Source organism: Lemur catta, chromosome 15 (genome assembly GCF_020740605.2).
Source record: "Lemur catta isolate mLemCat1 chromosome 15, mLemCat1.pri, whole genome shotgun sequence".
Classification (NCBI taxonomy): domain Eukaryota; kingdom Metazoa; phylum Chordata; class Mammalia; order Primates; family Lemuridae; genus Lemur; species Lemur catta.
This window is the reverse complement of record NC_059142.1, coordinates 24,885,223-24,902,444: the sequence shown is the minus strand read 5'-3', so window position 1 is coordinate 24,902,444 and position 17,222 is coordinate 24,885,223. Positions and strand designations below refer to the sequence as shown.

The 17,222-nt window shown below is 46.1% G+C and overlaps 1 protein-coding gene across 2 annotated transcripts in view; it reads right to left on the bottom strand.

The window, feature by feature from the left end:
- Nucleotides 1–7,814: 7,814 nt before the first annotated feature.
- ACACA (acetyl-CoA carboxylase alpha) overlaps nucleotides 7,815–17,222 on the bottom strand; it is a 231,332-nt gene continuing 221,924 nt past the window's right edge. For both annotated transcript variants that reach the window (XM_045525552.1, XM_045525551.1), the window contains 2 exons: nucleotides 11,742–11,878; nucleotides 7,815–10,176 (listed from right to left, as the gene is read on the bottom strand). In XM_045525552.1, the coding sequence (XP_045381508.1) occupies nucleotides 10,053–10,176; nucleotides 11,742–11,878 (261 nt within the window). In that variant the 3' untranslated portion in view covers nucleotides 7,815–10,052. The remainder of the gene's footprint in view (nucleotides 10,177–11,741; nucleotides 11,879–17,222) is intronic.

The window sequence follows — 17,222 nt, the reverse complement described above, 5'->3', positions numbered from 1 at the left end:
CATTGAATCTATAGATCAATTTGGGGAGAATTATAATCTTAACATTCTTCTAATCTACGAACATGGAATGTCTCTTGTTTATATTTAATTTCTCTCAGTGGTGTTTTATAATTTCAGTGTACAAGTCTTTATACTCCTTTTGTGAAATTATTCCTGAGCATTTTATTGTTTTTGATGCTATTGTCAATAAAATTTTCTTAATTTCATTTTTTGACTTCTCTTTGCTAGTGTAGAGTTACAATTGAGGTTTTTGTGTGTGTCGATCTTGTAGACTGTGACTTTCTTGAATACATTTATTCTAGTTTTTTAAAATGGATTCCTCATGGCCAGGTGTGGTGGCTCACACCTGTAATCCTAGCACTCTGGGAGGCCAAGGCAGGAGAATGGCTTGAGCTCAGGAGTTCGAGACCAGCCTGAGAAAAGTCGAGACCCTATCTCTACTAAAAATAGAAAAAAATAGCTGGGCAACTAAAAATGGAAAAAAAGAAATTAGCCGGGTATTGTGGGATACACCTGTAGTCCCAACTACTGGGGAGGCTGAGGCAGGAGGATCACTTGAGCCCAGGGGTTTGAGGTTGCTGTGAGTTAGCCTGATGCCATGGCACTCTAGCCAGTGTGACAGAGTGAGACTCTGCCTCAAAAAAATAAATAAGTAAATAATAAAATAGATTCCTCATATAAGATCATGCTATTTGTGAATAAAGACAGTTTTAATCCTTTCTTTCAAATCTAGAAGCTTCAGTGTTTACTTAGCCTATTGCACTGGTCAGAACCGCCAGTACAATGCTGAAAAGTAGCAAGAACAGGCATTTTTGCCTTGCTCCAGCTTAGGGGGAAAACCATTCAGTCTTTCACCATTAAGCATGAGGTTATTTGAGGTTTTCCATAGATGCCGTTTCTCAAGTTGAAGAAATTTCTATTCCTAGTTCGTTGGAAGTTTTTGTCTGCAATGGGTGTTGGATTTCCAAATGCTTTTTATGCATCTACTGAGATGATCATGTGGTTTTTGTTCTTTATTAAGATGGTATATTACATTAATTGATTTTTGGATGTTAAACTAACTTTGTACTCCTGGGACAAATCCCACCTGGTTATAGTGTATATATTTTTTGTTGTTAATATATGTTGCTGGATTCAGTTTGCTAATTTTTTTTATTTTTTTGAGACAGTCTCACTCTGTTGCCCAAGGTAGAGTGCCGTGGCGTCAGCCTAGCTCACAGCAACCTCAAACTCCTGGGCTCAAGCGATCCTTCTGCCTCAGCCTCCCGAGTAGATGGCACTACAGGCTTGTGCCACCATGCCTGGCTTATTTTTTCTGTATATATATTTTAGTTGTCCATATTATTTCTTTCTATTTTTAGCAGAAATGGGGTCTCGCTCTTGCTCAGGCTGGTCTCGAACTCCTGAGCTCAAACGATCCGCCCGCCTCGGGCTCCCAGAGTGCTAGGATTACAGGTGTGAGTCACCGTGCCTGGCCTAATTTTTTTTTTTTTTTTTAAGAGAGTTCCACTATCTTGCCCAGGCGAGAGAGTGCGTGCAGTGGGTGTTCACAGGCACCATCGCAGCGCATCACGTTCTTGAACTCCAGGGCTCAAGCAATCCTCCTGCCTCAGCCTCCTAAGTAGCTGGACTATAGGCGTGCACCACTGTGCCCAGCTCAGTTTGCTAATATTTGCTAAGGATTTTTGCATCTATGTTCATAAGGGTTATTGGTCTGTAGATTTCTTGTGATGCCTTTGTTTGGCTTTGGTATTAGGATAATACTGGCCTCATAGGATGAATTGGAAAGTGTTCTTCTGTATTCTGAAAGAGTTGGTGAAGGATTGGTATTACTACTTCTTTAAATATTTGATAAAGCATCTACCAGTGAAGCTTTCTGGGACTGGGCTTTTCTTCGTGGGAAGATTTTTTAATGACTATTCTAATTTCTTTACGTCTTATAGGTCTATTTGGATTTTCTCTTTCTTCTCAAGCCAGTTTTGATAAATTGGTATCTTTCTAGAAATTTGTTCATTTTACCTAAGTTATCTAATTTGTTGGGATAAAATTGCTCAAAATATTACTTTATAACACTTTTAATTTTGATAGTATCATAGCAATGTCCCCTCTTTCACTGTTGATTTAGGAAATTTGTGACTTCTCTCTTGTCAATTTCATTGATCTTTTCAAAGAGCTAACTTTTGGGTTTATTGACTTTTTTCTATTGTTTACTGTTTTCTCTTTCATTAGTTTTCACTGTAATCTTTATTTTTTCCTTTATTCTTCTTGCTTTGGGTTTAGTTCTCTTTTTTCTTCTTCTTTTTTGGTTTCTTAGGGCGGAAGTGTAAGTTATTGGTCTAGATCCAGACCTTACATATGAATTGTATGTTTCTATGAATTGTCTATTTCTCCTTTCTATTCTGTCAATTTTTGCTTTATGTATTTTGGGGCTCTGTTGTTAGATATGTATATATTTATAATTGCTATATCTTCCTGAAAAATTCATGCTCTTATCATTATAAATGTTCCTCTTTGTCTCTAGTGGTATTTCTTATCTTAATGTATATTCTTTTTCAGTGTGAATATAGCTGCTCCAATTCTTTTGTGGTTATGGTTTATGGTGTTTTATACTTTTAAGCTATTTGTGTCTTCGAGTCTAATGTGTTTTTCTTACAGACATGTAGATGGATTTTGTTTTTTTTACCCAGTCTGACAGCCTTCATCTTTTGATTGGAAGATTTGGTCCTTTGGTATTTGACATAATTATTGATAAGCATTTTGTTCATTTGTTTCTCCTTTACTCCCCTTTTTGTGTTAAATAATATACCATTTTGTTTTTTAGATAGATTGATTTTTTTTAAATTGTGGTTTAAAAAAACCACATAAGAACCTGGTGCAGTGGTTTGCACCTGTAGTCCCAGCTTCTTGGGAGGCTGAGGTGGGAGGACTGTTTGAGCCCAGGAGTTGGAGGCTAGCCTGGGCAATATAGCAAGACCCCATCTCTTAGGAAAAAAACACATAAACTTTACCATCTTAACCACTTTTTTCCTTCCAGGGTATACTGAAACTTAACCATCTTTAAATGTACAATTCAATAGTGTTAAGTATATTTACATAGTTGTGCAACAGATCTCCAGAACCTTTTCATCTCACAAAACCGAAACTCCATACCCATTAAACAACTCCCCACTTCCCCCTCTCTCCAGCCCCTGGCAACAGCTATTCTACTTTCTGTTTCTGAGTTTGACTACTCTGAATACCTCACATAAGTGGAATCACACAGTGTTTCTCTTTTTGTGACTGGCTTATTTCACTTAGCATAATGCCTCAAGGTTCATTCATGTTGTAGCATATGTCAGGATTTCCACCTTTTTAAGGCTCTATAATATCCCATTGTATGTGTACACCAAATTTTGTTTATCTATTTATCTGCTGATGGACATTTGAGTTGCTATCACCTCTTGGCTATTGTGAATAATGCTGCTATGAACATGGGGATGCAAATGTCTCATTGAGGTCCTGCTTTCAATTCTTTTAGATATGTACCCAGAAGTGGGATTGCTTGATCATACGTAGTGCTATTTGTAATTTTTTGAGGAACTGTTTTCCATAGCAGCTGCCCCATTTTACATTCCTGCTAACAGTGTACAAGAATTCCAATTTCTCTACATCCTCATCAAAATTTATTTTCTGCTTTGTTTTGCATTTTTATGTATTTATTTATAGATAGGGTCTTGCTATGTTGCCCAGGCTGGACTGCAGAGGCTATTCACAGGCATGATCATAGTGCACTGCATCCTTGAACTCCTGGCCTCAAATAGTTCTCCTGCCTCAGCCTCCTAAGTAGCAGGGACTATAGGCATGTGCCACTGTGTCCAGCTTTGTTTTTTCAATAGCACTCATCCTAATGAGTGAGGTGACATCTCTTTGTAGTTTTGATTAGCATTTCCCTAATGATAGTGGTGTTGAACATCTTTTTATGTGTTTGTTGGCCAGTTATATCATCTTTGGAGAAATGTCTAAGTTCTTTGCCCATTTTTTAATAGTTACTTGGTTTTGTTGTTGTTGAGTTGCAGGAGTTCTTTATGTATTCTGGATATTAACCCTTATCAGACATAGGATTTGCATTTACTATATGTATTCAAGTCATTTTTATAGTGGCTGTTCTAGGGATTACATCACAATCTATTTGAAATTAATACTAACTTAATTCTGGCAACGTATAGAAACTTGGTTGTAATATAACTCTGTGTTTCTTACCCCTTATTTGTGTGATTGTCTTATACTGTAAACCCCAAAATACAGCAGTATAATTATTTTATGCAATCTTATGTCTTAACGATGTTAAAGCTAAAAGAACACTCACACGGTTTTTATATTTACCCATGTGTTTACCTTTTTCAAGCACCTTTTCATTTCTTTATGTACACATGAATTACCACCTGGAGTAGTTTCTCCTGTGTGGACGTGTGGAGAACTGATCAAGACTCCCCTGTGGCTGTCTCAATTGCCATTTCTGTTAAATTTATGGCTAGGCCACTGGTCTATTGCTTCAACCAACCAGGAGCACAACCTCAGGCTACCTGAGCCATTGGTCTTCCTTGCGCGTCTGCTACTGAGGTTGCTACTGTTGCTGACAATCCCACTGGTGGGGAATATTTGTCTCCCACAATCCCAGATTAGAATCTTTCTGGAGCTGGTAGAGATCTTAAGGATCTTCTCATTCTCATTCCTTTCACATTCCAGGGAAAGCAAGACTCCAGGAAGCCCTGGAGCTACATGGCCCCACCGTGAGGGCAGCCAGTTAGAGAGCAGCCTGCTGACCCGGCTGCACTGCTCCTTGTGACCCTTCCGCTTAGCGTCCATGCAACTCATGCCTAGGGCCGGTCCTGTTGAGGAAGGAGCTCCCGAGTGATGACAGGTCCCCAATCTTGTGAGCACAGGGGAGGGGCAGGGCATGGAGAAACCGGACATGTATTGGGAATTTGCTACTAATGCTCAGCACTTGATTCATGTTAACTAATTTAATGTAATTTTTCAAAAAGCCCCATTGAGGTCCCTATTATTATCCACATCTCACAGATGAGGAGTCAGGAACTTGCCCACGGGCAGGAAGGAGGGACGGGACATTAGAGATCAGCTCAGGCTTATTACAAAGTCTGTGCTCGGTAAGTGGCTAGGAAAGGACCTGTTAGCTCGGGCAAGAATGATCTCTTAGTTTTTCCTAATTCGAGCCCGGACTTTCATAGTGTCCCTCCTCACCCCTGTCCTTCCTGTTTATCCCAGAAGGCCAGTCATCAAATTGGGACATTTGGGATCAGACCCATCAATCGGCCCCCTCTTCTGTCCATTCCCTCACAGTTCCTTACGGGCTGAGCCCGCTGTGTGGCGCCAGGTCCTCTGAGGGACGAGGCTCCCTTATCCTGCCCCTCCACCAACCACAGGGAATCCTGTGTTTTGGAAGATTTTGCTTGCCAAATTACTGCAAGATGTCCTATTGCCATCACTTATTACCAACTGCCCATTAGAGCTTCCGCCAGCACAGGGCAGCCAGTGCTGCACTCCCTGGGTTAGTACAGTGAGTCTTTGCTGCCTGCCTGAGGCACGTCAGGATTTCTGAGTATTGAAAATAGCCTAGGGCCGGCCAGGGTGGCCTCACGCTTGTAATCCCTAGGCCTCGGGTGGATTGTTTGAGCACAGGAGTTCGAAACCAGCCTGAGCAAGAGCGAGACCCCGTCTCTACTAAAAATAGAAAGAAATTAGCCGGGCATGGTGGCACATGCCTGTAGTGCCATCTACTCGGGAGGCTGAGGCAGGAGGATTGCTTGAGCCCAGGAGTCTGAGGTTGCTGGGAGCTAGGCTGACGCCACAGCACTCTAGCCTGGGCAACAGAGCGAGACTCTGTCTCAAAAAAAAAAAAAAGAAAGAAAAGAAAATAGCCTATAGTGACCCACTGTTATTTCTGTGCCTCCTACGGCTGGCCTGGGCCTCCTGTCCTGGGTGGTCCCTCCAGCTCGGAGATGCCACACATGATGGAGCTGAGCTTGGACCCAGACTTCTTGGCACCCAGGACCATGCTGTTTCCATTCAATCAGGCTAAACCTTATGCCCACAAACCATCAGATGTGTCCACTCTTCAGGACAAACCTTTGCTCCTTGGCCCAGCATGGAAGGATCTTGCTTTTTCAGATCTCAGTGTCCAGCACTCCCCCACTGTGGGCTCTGCTCCTCCTCAACATTCCCAGCGTCCCTTGAATAACTGCACATGTCAGTGCCCTGGCCTAGAACACCGTACATCTCCCTCTGCCTGCGTCTGTCTGTACCATCACTTTGGCCCTTACCGTCTGCCCCACGGCGTGGGTCAGGGCAGGCCCAGGGGTCATCCTCCTTGTGCCCAGGCCCAAGGAGCCAGCCGTTTGGATGAAGGTTCAGCCCCAGCTCGGCGCCTGTCTAGGCTTCTCCCCGCAGCCTGGCACTGAGCCTCGCGCGGCGGGAGCGCGGCAAAGAGCCTGCCTGCGTGCCGTTGGGCATCTGCATTCAGCACTGTGTTCCTATTTTTCAGTTGGGGAGAGTGGGCCTAGGACTAGATCACAAAGCCCTCACTGTTCAGTCTGTTCCTCGTTACCCTAAAGTAATATCAATGGGGGTTTAAAATTTCCTTTTATCAAAAAGACTGGTGAAGGAAGTCTCACCCCCCAGCAGAAGAAAACACGGTATCAGCCGAGTTCCAAGGCAGAAGCAGAATCTTTTCCTATTAATCTTGCTGACTTTTCCCGGAACTGCCAACAGGTGCTGGCCCAGAGCAGGGGAGTCTTCTCACCTGGCTGCTTGCGGGAGGAAGGAAGAGCGCCAAGGCCTCTCTGCCCAGAGGGCTGCAGCTGGAGGCAGGGTAGCTTTCCCACTGGATCCTGTATCTCCCTCCTTCGTTCTCTTTCTAGAACATCTGGCTTAGAGTGATTTGAATTGATAATTTTCTTAACATTTTATTTCAAGTAGAGAAAGCTGCCCTTTGCTCTGCACCATATCCCAGAGAGGCAGACACAGAACTGAGTCCAGTATCGGCAAAGGCCAGTGGGTCCCCTCCCTGCTCTCCTGTGGCCTGTACCTGCCTTTACAGGTAGGTGCTCAGGCTGTGGTGCTGTTCCTGTCCCAATCGCAGGGGTTCCCAGAAAGCTTTTGCAGACAGGAAAACTGAGGCAGAGGGTTGCAGGCACACAATCACGCATTTCCTGCCCCTGGTGCCTTTTAGTGTCTAGATTAAAGATTAATTCAGTTACTAAATTATTAAGAAAACCTAAAACCTCTCCCTAAAATTTTTAACGGCCATGTGGCCCAGTGTTTACCCTGATTGTGTCAGAACACTCTCAACTTCCTGTGTGCTGGGAAGGGGACTCTGAGGACAGTGAGCTCAGGGCTTCAAAGGCTCTGGAGCTGTTAATCCTCATGAATCAATTCCTTCTTCCCTGTGGCCTTTCTTGTCCCTACCCTAAACCCATTCTCTTGCTGGGGGGACACCCCCACCAGCACCCCCATTCGTTCTCAGCAGGTAGAATTTTCCCCCATTCTGAAAAACACAACCAGAAACTAAAGAACTAACTCTCAGCCGTGGGGCCCCAGAGTGTTGATGGCCTTGCAGAATTTACCTCGATCCAGCCAGTAAGACAGCGCTGGCCACGGCCAGCTTCTTCCTGCCGGCCGGGTCCATCCTGACGCTAGGTCGCTAGGTCGGGGGACAAGGGGTCCTGCAGGGCCAGGGAGGGGCTCACCCCCCTGCTCCCTTGCTGAAAGTGGAACAAGAGACGAGGTGTCCAGGCAGAGATTGAAATGACAAACTGTGACTCTTCTACAAATATGGAGGTTTATTTCAACAAAATGTGAAAAGAGTGCATTTGAAGCTCCGTCCTCATCAGGGTGTGTCCATCGAATCTCAGAGACAAGCGAAGGCTGCTCTGTGAGCAAAGTGAACAGATAATACGGCCATCCCGGCTCAAGCAGGTCTCGGTCAATACACCATTTATACTCCTCCTGCCTCAGTGACCTCGAGTGTGGAGTGGGCTGTGGGGGTATCGGATTGCTCACGTTCTGTGGCTCTTCCTGATTTCTCCATAGGAAAAATCCCTGTCCAGGGTGAGACCTACAGTGAGAGCTCTGGGGCTGGGGACTGGGCATGACAGAGTTGTAGAGAGGAAACGTACTCGCTTGTGTCATAATTTGGCGGGGAGAGGGGAGGTACACAAGCGTAACCCACCCTGCGTCTGAAGAAATGCCAGGCCTCTCGGGGAGTGCAGGGCTTTGTACCACCTGTAGGTGTGTGGGATTTGGCTTATTGCAGAGAAGTACAGAGGAATAAGCTGGTCAAAAACGAACCCAATTCTTTTTCTTACTAGGAAAGCAAATAACCAGCAACAGGGTATATGTCTTCTTGGACTGAGAACTGTCCCCCACCTTTTATGCCCTTCTTTGAAGGTGCCAAACACTTGCCCCCCTCCTGGGGCAGTCAGCTACGTGTCCAGCCACCCCATCTGCACAGACAGTGCCTGCAGAAAGGGGGGGGGGGCTCTTTCCTGTGTGTGAACTATAGGGTTAAGGCTCAAACCGTAGCGTGTACGAGCGTTCATGCCACTGCTGCTACAACGCCCTAGTGATTTCCTCCTTGGTCATCAGCCACAAATGCAATTAGCTGCACTGTAGGAACCGGATGCTCCACCAGCCCTGATCACCTGCCACTTTTGCTTTAGGAACACCAGTGGGGGACTCAGTATGCGCTTTTCTTGAATAAACTGGTTGTTGAAAATAAGCTCTCCCCACCGCCCCCCTCCCCCAAGGCGGCCCTGCTGCTGGCCGGCAGGGACCAGGGAGCCTGGAAGACAGCAGCACCATGACTGAGTTGGAAAGAACCTTAAGGTCACGTGGATCCTGTGTTTCCTGGAAGCCTCCCCACACTGGGAAGACCGGTTCCTGGTGCTGAGGGCATAGCTGTCACCAGGGTCCTTGCAGCAGCTGTGGGGAGACCCACTGCAGCTGTTGCCCGTGTACATTCTGGGGAAGAGACCAGACCCAAGGAGAGTAGGAATGTCAGCTGCAAGGAGGGTCGCCCTGGAGACAGGGCTGAGCGACTCTGTAGGCACTGTTTACTTCTTGAAACTATCAAAGCTCCAGGCTTCATAGTAACAACATTCCAAGTCCTAAAAAGAGAGACTATCTGGCCCCCCCTCCATGTGGCAAGAGCGACCAGTTTCCATCAGTGAAAGAAAGGGCAGCCCCCTCTGGCTCCTCCTCTGCCATGTCAGGCTACAGCTTAGCCTGGGGAGCCCCTCACCCACCGGCCTTGCAGCTCCCAGCCAGATGTGACAGCCAGTCAGGCAGTGACGAGGAGGCTACAGGTGGGCCAGCCATCTTTCCATTTGTTCTAAGAGAATTTAACCCAAGGTTGAGACCCTCTAAATCAAGAATAATAACTTGGTCTATTTTCTTTCTCTGCTTCTTGGATCTTGGTTTTGCCCTCATCTTTGAGTTCCCATGGAGCTTGCCGTAGATTTCATGCTCTAATTTTTCTTCATAAATAGGTACCTCGGTGTGGGTAAACTGAGACTCATTTCTTTCCAGTGCCTAGTGTGTGTCAGGGTAATAAACAATGGGCTTAAGGTTTCCTCTTCTCCCCAGCCCCTGCCCTCCTCTGCTGCCTGTGGCCGTGGCTCCTCACACTGCCCCGCACTAGGGCCTAGGGGCTGTCGGGACAGGAGGGGCAGCCCTGCTTTTGGGTAGTAAGACCTCATGGTACGTGCTTGTACCTTTCATTGCCTTCTCAGTCTTGCGCAGGGAGAGAGGACTGTAGCCACAGCCAGGGTAATAAATACTGGAGCGGACAGGTGTGACTGGCGGGCTGGAGGGGCCTTTGTGATCCTGGATCCCAGGACGTCATGCATGACCTGAAACACTTGAGGGGAAGCAATTTGCCACTTTGACTCCAGTGCTGGGTCTCCTGTGCCTTCTTATTACAGTGGTTTCAGTCGTAAAAGGCAGGTCTAGCCCTTTTGTCCAGAGCCAGGGCAGGGATGGGCAGGAAGCTCTTTCTACGTGGACGGGGAATCCATTGTGGAGAGGATCCGTATGACTTCTGCTCGCTGAGTGGGAGAGATGTGCTGGGTCATGTGGACGATGGAATCCATGGCAACCTCTGGGTTGGCCTGGACCAAGCTGGGGAGGAAGATTGGGGATGGTGAAGAAAAGAGAGAAGCAGAAGTATCTAGATCAGGGCTGAAGAATTGCCCAAAAAACATGCTAAATAGTCCACTGCAGACACTTTAGCCACTGCCTTGCCTGATTTGTTTTCCCACATTACAAGTGGCCCCAGCAGCCAAGGTGTAGTGCAAGATGAACCTGAAATATTTTGCTCAGCTGGAAAGGAAGGAATTTTTAAAAGCCCTGAAAACAAAAACAATGGAGGCATGTCACAAAGACAGCAGAGCCTGGATGAAAGGGGCTCCTGCTGGCTACATCTGGGATAATCTGGGCATCAAATAAGCACAGTAATGAATTATGAACTAGTAAAAAATAGAAACTCATCAGTCTGTAGCAATAATGGATATATAAACGAATTGGGAGGAGTGAGGACTTGGTGAGTGGTAATGGGTAATGGTAGAGGGTGTGCTAGAGCTGGAAGGTTGTCATTTTGCAACCTCATTGTAAAGACTGCATCAGGCAGGAACCAATCACCCATGGGTGCTAAATCTTGGGGGAGATGTTGATGAGGAGCAAGATATTGCATGGACTTAAAATGTCTCCCCACAGGCTACTTACTAGGTGCGGGGGGAGGGGGAGGGTCAGTAATTACACAGTAGAGAAGTTGGGTGACATCTTGACTAGGTGATGGAAATTAACACTGGGAGGGCAGGTGAGCATCATGTGCCACCAAACATGGTGCCCTGTGCTGTCCACACCATCAGGAATGCAACATGCTGGCCCGAACGCAGAGCCTGAATCTCATCATAAGGGAACATCAGGCAAACTCAAAAAGAGCATGTTGTACGAATGGCAGATTTCAGATAAAAGTTTTTAAGCAATGTTAAATTTACTGAAGTGGATCATTTTACTATGGTTCTGTAAGAGAATACCCCTGTTCTTAGCAAGCGCACATGGAAGAATTTGGGGGTAAAGCGCCATGATATATGTAATTTAGAAAGAGGAAAAACGGTGTGTACGTGGGGGGAGAGCAAGCACACTCACAAGTGACAGAGCAAGTGGAGTAAAACATAAATGCTAGGGGAACCTGGGACAGATATATAGAGGTGTTCTTTGTACTGCTTTTAGTTTTAGAACTTTTCTGTAAGTGAAATGTGTCTAGATAAAGCTTTATAAAAATGCCCCCACAGTCTCCAGCACCCATCCTAGGGAGAAGACTGGGGCCTCTAGAAGAATATACAGCTGCCCTCGGCTGGGGCGGGGAGGGGACAGCCCCACAGCAAGCTCTCCTCCCAGAACCGCTCATCCGGTTGGAGTATCAGCACTCGGAGCTAATAGGTAGGCACAATGAACTAAGCCTTCATGTAGCTGAGATTACTAAGTGCCCCTGGGGAGCAGTAGCTGAGAAAGAATTGTGCTTCAGGGCTATATTTGTATCTGTGGGTCAACTACAGCAGTCTCAAACAGTGAGAGACCGCAGCGACCGTAAGGCATCATCAGCTCATGATTTGTTCTGAAACTTTTTATTCCAAAGAAATTAGCCCCACTGTTCTAGAGGAGCCCCGCACTGGCAGTCTTACCTGCGGATCTGCTTGAGGACGTAGTCTCTGCTGATGCACTTGATGTTTTCCTCTATTACTGAGTGGACACCATCTTCCTCTGTCAGCTGTTTCTCCAGCCATTCCACAAGATCCTTATTATTGTCCCACACATAGGCCTGCAAACAGAGGATTCCTGGTCAAACACCAGGGGTCAGGCCAGGCCTGGATACCCTGACTGTTCAATATCTGAAAACCTTTCTCCAAAAGTTTGCTCAACGTAACAACGGTCACGATTCCCCTTTACTGCTGGCATTGTAGCAGTCGTCGCAGGAAACGGGCCTCAAGGCAGGGGCTTCTCTCCTTTTCCTTTCCTTCCCCGGACACACACACATACCCAAAGCCTCCACCTGGGCTCTCCTGAGGGCGCCAGTGCTCACACTCGGACTCCAGGTGTACCTACCTGTTCCACAAAGGCTAAGAGAATGCAAGAACCTGACGGATTTGAGAGAACCAGTTAAAAGCCCACGTTACTCAGTAAAGCATGATGGAGAGCAAAAGGTTGTTTACTTGGTGTTTTGCTTTTGGAGGAACTGAGACAATCCTAACGTGGCAGTTTCTAGTTCCAGCAAGGTCTGGGGCTGTGCCTCAGCCCTCGGGTTGTGGAAGTCTCCCACCGTCTTTCAACGAGGCGTGGAGGGGGACTGATGTGACGAAGTGTTGTCACTAGGGTAGAGCCACCAGGTCAGAAACCTAACCCCTATTTTGTTATCTATGAGAGTATTCAAAAGGGTCATGACGTCTGTAACCCTGAAAGTCTCAACAAATCACCTCTCCCCTTTTTTTTCAAGATCATTTAGCTGAGTATTTCCTCGGTAGTTGACTACATAATAATTCAAGAGTGTGTTAGGAGCCTAATAGCCTCCTCTGTGCTCTCTTCTCCTCTCATCTTCTTTACAAATCATTTAGGAATCGTTTTGTTAATGGTTTCCGGAAAACCAAGTACCACCATTAGGGCTCATTCATATTTATGTCATTTTGTTTGGGTAATTAAACACAAAGCTCCTCATTTAAAGGTGCGCTATCCTTCTCTGTTATCACTAACGAAGTCAAAGTCAGAATGACAATGAGTTTGGTGCTGTAATTTAATAGGTGGGTGCTTAGGGACTCTGAGGCTTTGAGGCTTGAGATGTGGCTACAGGAAACCGGTATACAAGCACTGTTAACGACAGGGCCTGCAAAGGCACAGAGGAAATGTTTCCATCACGCCGAGAGACACCAAGCAGTGAGAAACTGGGTGCGGGGCTGTTTTCTAACTTTCTATTTCATGCCTTTAAAAATAATGTTTTCTTTTCAGACTCTCACTACCCATCCCTCCCTTAGCTGGCCAGTTAGGTGTGACTGGTTAGTTATCATATGTCATGTCACTCACTTCCACATTTCTAAACATTCTTAAAGAGTCCTTTACTTTCGAAGGATTAAGGATTCCCAGGATTAAGGATCAGCAATGTGGCTTTTCTAGCTCTCTGTCCATTTCTTTTAAATTCATATCCCATTTAGATCCCCTCTGCCCAGCTCTGTTTGTAATCACTGATGCAAAGATCAGCTCTTCTTCAGTTAGGTGGTGTGGCCAAGACAGCGCAAACCTGAGCGAGCCTTTCCCACCTCTCTGCACCAGGGTCAGGACTACCCGCACCCCTGAAGGCTAAAGGGCGGGCGAGTGTTTTGCTCCTAAAGACCGGTGCTGCCACGTCCATCCCTATGGAAAAGTGCGGCACTGTTTCCCCACGTGTTCGTCCCAGCTCGCACACCCACGTGTGGGCGCCCCTGCACTCCCGACCACTGACGCCTCCATTGCCACACTGCCACTTCCATCACTGGGAGTTTGTATTTCTACTCCATGGTTTGAGGACTTCTACACATTCCCCTACTTATGAAGACTGGGGGAGGAGGAAGGAAAAAAATAAAACAATGAATGCTTCTTGGGTTTCAGAATGAAAAAAAAAAAAAACACCCTAAGATTTTTTGATTTACTCAAGAATCCCAAAGCCTTTAGTTTAGGAGAATATTTAATACTCTTATTAATCATTTTTAATCCGTTTGCTTTTAATTAAGAAACAGCATGATGCTTTCCTATCAACATATGCCAGGGAGCAGATTAATTGTGGCTTAAGATAACTCTCCTTGATTGGTGTAATGTATTAGCTAACGAGACGCCTGCCTCTAACGCTGCTCAGACGCTACGCTGGAAAGCCAGCTACCCTCCAGAGAAAACTCTTCTGCTTTCGCCTCCTGCAGCCACAGAGTATCCTAGGTGTTTAAACATTTTGAAAAGTTCCCAGACAGGATTAGAGCAGTACATTCCAAGTTCTACAGTTGCTTGGGCCCTACCTGTAAACGGTCTGTTTACTCAAAGTACAACAGCTGGATGACGACCACCCTGCCGCAGCCCCAGTAAGGCGCAGACTGCAGTCCAGAGTACGCAAAGGATCACAAGTCCTAATCAACTGCCTTTTTAGCAAGACTAAACAAACTCACGTACCCATAGTGCCACTGGTTTTTCTCAGCAGACCTGGAAGGGTTAATATAATTTACCCCCCTGGGTTGTAGAGTCCATAGTTTCCTATTTGCTCTCCTAAAACAAAGATGTAAGATTCAGCATTCCAGCCATCCAGAAAGACAGGCCAACCCTCTTCCCAGGGAAAAAGCCATTATTATTTCCTTCCTTAAAATTATGAAAATGTTGGGTGAGGTAGCTGGCACCTGCAATCCCAGCTACGTGGGAGGCTGAGGCAGAAGGATCACTTGAGGCCAGGAGTTTAAGACCAGCCTGGGCAACACAGTGAGACCCTGTCTCTTTAAAAGAGAAAACAAAGGGCATTGGCGGGGGGGAATGAAAATGTGGCCAATTATTCCCATTCACAGTATTCCAGTTTGGATTTTTTTTTTCCAGTTTGGATTTTAAACAAATGTGACACGCTGGGCTGCTAACCTCATGACAGGCCTGGGACCATATGCCATCTGCTTGACACTCATCCATATCAGAACATTTTAATACTAATAAAATATCAATAACTAAACATCACAGCAATGGCCTGCCCTACAATAAATGTTAGACAGACACTTTCTCTCTGCATCAGCAGATAAGTATCTCGGCACTACTCAGCCTTACTAATTGTATGTAGTAATTAGTCTATCTTACAAAATCTAAATGACCTGTTTGAAAGTTTCATTTCTAACATATCAGATAGCTCTTAAGCCCTCCTTAGACAATGGTTCAGCAGGGCCAGGGAGTGACTGGAGGGCACAAGCCGATGAAGGCCGAGCCCTGATTAACATGCCCTAAAATAACACCCCTTGGAGACACCTCCAGCTGGGGAGGTTCCTGCCAGTTCTGACCTTCTAAGACTTCTAGGAGCCCTGCAGCCTAGTGGGGCGGGACAGCACGCGCATCCGGAATATATGCAGAGTTTGGAACACATTTTCAATATACCTCTACTCACAAGGCTAAGACCTATCTGATAGAAGCAATGTGATTTCTCTCAGAGGCTTCAGGGTACAACAGCAAAAGGCCATTGGATTCTAGGGATGGTCCACTGGACCCCAATCTCTTCAGAGCCACCCCATCTCAGCTCCAGGCCCACGAAAGGGCCAAGCAATTGCCTTCCAGGTTCTGCCTTAGCTCCTTCTTAGTCCTAGGTGAGAAGTCGGCACGAGACCTACCCATAGGTAGCTTGAGGCCAGACTTTGAAGACAGTGGCAATCAAGTGACCCCACTGACACAGCTTTTTCCTCCGTCATCCCCACAAGGGCCTCCACTAAGCACTCATTGCGTTGGGAAATCCAGAAGGAGAGCTGTGGGTGGGTATCTGGACAATGAGGATGCATATGGCACCAGGCTGGGGGGCATCAGAGTGAGCCAGATCAAAGAACATTTACTGAGCATCTACTGCGCTCCAGTGCCAACCCCCCTTGCTGACAAGACCATTAAGTTACACATCTTTAACTCTTAGTCTTTGATATATTTTACCTTTTAACATGCTGTGCTGAGGGAGGAGGGGGAAACTAGCATATTTTGGGTGTCTACTGGGTGCCAGACATTGTGTTCCACACTTACCATGTCATTTACAACTCACTGACCCCTGTGAATGGCACCATCTCCCTCTTGACACTTGAAGAAATGGAGGCTTAAATAATATGGCCGAGCTAATAAATGGCCAAGCTGGGACCCCAAAAGTTTCTGAGATTTTAAAACCTACATTCTCATTGCTCCATGCAGAATCCTAATCTCAATTTCTACTATTAGGGATTATGGGGGAATAATCAGCCTGTTTGAAAAATCACACACTTCAAACTGTGGATCTAAGAATCAAGACAGAAAACATGTCCATGACACAACGTGTCCCATGTTCGTATGACCCAATTTAAACCACAGTTCTTGTTATTTTTTTTCAGAGAGCTGTAGTGATGCTTTGCTTCTGCCTGCAGTGAAACTATGAACCATAAACTCTACTATTTCCTACAGTATGACTGTCCCAGTGGATTCCAACAGAATCCCATAACTCATAGTAACAGATACCTCTAAGGGAAACAAAAGAATTACATTGCTCAGTTATATAACATTACGGTGTCTTCAATTTTCTGTCCCAGAATCTCTTTTTTCATGATTAAGAAAACAAATTCTCTGGGAAAAAAGAACACACAGCATGGCTAATAGATGCTTATCATGAAATGTCTCCTCCCCCTAGTAACCACAGTAAGGATTAGAGGGTCCCTTCTTGGTGCAACGTCAGGGCGTTGACTCAGCCAGTCTTTGCACTTGAGACACAACACACACTATGACGGTTTGAAGAACCCCCCTGAAAAGGGTGGTTTTAAGCCATTTCCAAACACCAAGCAGATTCTACCATAGCCCTTCAGAGGCACACAGCTTTTGAACAATGCAACACTTTCTTCCCTCAAGGGCACTACAAATTTTACCACCCACCCCACATTAAACTGGGTCCTGCTGAGCCTGCAGAATATGGAAGGAGGTTTCAGAGCCACTTGCCCTGACATCATAGGACCACCATCCTTACTTTCTTTTCCCAGCTGTCCCCTTAGATGCAGAGCTCATGGCAATGCTGCTTTTCATAGACAGGGGCAAGGGAAACGGCCTCAATTCTTGGGTAGGGGGTTTCCCAGTGGCGCAGGCAGCCTCCTCCTGCACTGTGGGGCTGGGGTTGTCTTCTGCGCTTGAGTTCCAGCCGGGAGCTTGTGCACATACAGTCCACTGTTCCCTCCATTGATAAGAGATGCCAATGACCTATTTCTTCAGACACACTGTCCCCCTGGGAGCAGGACGCTAAGGAGCAACTGAAGGGCCTATCTACTCACTTCATGCTTGGAGGGAAGCTATTGCTTCTCCTTATCCTTGTGCCTACTGAGGCTGTGCACGTCCATTAGTGACTAATGTGGTAGGGAGGCGGCGCAGGCCTCTCCTGGCCACACACACACACTCCATTTACCTAGCCGGCCACTCTT